Genomic DNA, 1,487 nt, shown 5'->3' on the forward strand with positions numbered 1-1,487 from the left:
GCGGGAGGACGCGCGCGCAGCCTGCAGGCCGAGGCGCCGGGCCGTGTGGCCTCCGGGTCACCGCGCGGAGAGGGGAGCCAGGGAGACCCGAGGTGACCTCCGGTGTGCCGCACGCAGGCGGCGGGAGGTCGGGGCGTGGAAGGGCGGAGAGCAGGCCCTGGTGACCACGGGGAAGCCGCGCGGAGGCCCCAGGACAGCGGTGACACCGCAGGCCCCGGGTTGGCTCAGCCTGGGTAAGGAGGGTGCGGGCCGTGGAGCTAGGAAAGCCGAAGCTAAGATCTTCCCAGAAGTTTGGCAGGGAGAGGGAGAGAAAAGTAGGCCTGGAGCCCAAAGGGTAAGGAAGAGGGAAAAAGGGTGTTTGGTTTTGTTTTTAATTTGTTCCAGTTTGAGGGAGAGACCCAAGGAATGGTGCAACGTCCCAGAAAAGGAGAAGGGAAGGGGGAGAGAAGTGAAAGAGGGGACCGCTTGGTGCCAGAGCTAAAGGATTCGTAGAGATGAAAAGGTTTTGAAGTGAGGAAGCAGGCATGATCCGCCGACCAGCTGCCTGGATCATAAGCCAGGTAGGTGCACTGTCCTTGCAAACTGAAGTGTAATTGCTTCAAACCCTTACTGTTCTTAACACGGGAATCTCATCGTCCTTACCTGTACCTCCAGAGATTCATAGGGAACTTACAGTTCACCTGTCTCTAACCCCAGTATTTTTTTCCAAAAAAACAAAAAACCTCTTACTATGCTCTTTCAGGAAATCTATCACCATACCCTGGATATGACCCCATTTATGCTCCCTCAATATAGTGCACAGAGTGTGGAAACAAAAAAAAAAAATGTCCAGTGTTATGTGATTGTTAAATAAATTACTTTATTTGTAGCCATTAAAAACAGTGTTGAAAAAAAAAATTTTATGACATGGGAAATGTTAAAAAGTACATTATAAGGGCCGAGGGTGGCTACCCACTTGTGTAATCTCAGCACTCCGGAGGCTGAGGCAGGAGTACTGCTGCGAGTTTGAGGCCTACCTGGGCTACAAAGTGAATTCAAGGCCAGCCTGAACTACACAGTGAGACCCTGTCTCAAAAAAAGGAGGGAAAAAAAAAAAAAAAAACCAGCCTTAGCCATCCCCTGGCTCACAGCGGGAGCTGCCCTAGAGGAAAAAAGCATGTAAGTTTATATAATAGCAAGTTATATATACATTGTATCATGCATAAATTAAAAAGTGAAACTTTTATTTTCTTGTGACTTCAGTTACTTTGTTTTTTTAGGGGAAGAGAGGGCATTATTAGGGATTGAATCCAGCGCCTTCCCACTGAGCTATATACCCATCCTTTTGAAATTTCTAAAACAGTCTTACTGAATTGCCCGGGCTGGGCTCGATTGTGTGATCCTCCTGCCTTAGCTTCCTACGGGCAAGCGCCACCTTGTTTTCTCAAGCGAGGTTTTACTACATAGCCCAAGCTGGCCTCAAATTCATGATCCATCTGCCCTAGACT

General features: G+C 49.1%; 1 protein-coding gene across 1 annotated transcript; it reads left to right on the top strand.

Annotated features, from left to right (window-relative positions):
* Positions 1–384: 384 nt before the first annotated feature.
* Positions 385–1,033, top strand: LOC106148143 (translation initiation factor IF-2-like; the record flags this gene model as incomplete). The annotated part of the gene is given in 1 exon segment (XM_013512509.1): positions 385–1,033. A coding segment is annotated over 1 exon segment (108 nt), but the record flags the coding sequence as incomplete, so codon positions are not given.
* Positions 1,034–1,487: the final 454 nt, after the last annotated feature.

The sequence above is a fragment of the Chinchilla lanigera genome, unplaced genomic scaffold, assembly GCF_000276665.1.
Source record: "Chinchilla lanigera isolate Chin_1 unplaced genomic scaffold, ChiLan1.0 scaffold00015, whole genome shotgun sequence".
In the NCBI taxonomy this organism is placed as follows: Eukaryota; Metazoa; Chordata; class Mammalia; order Rodentia; family Chinchillidae; genus Chinchilla; species Chinchilla lanigera.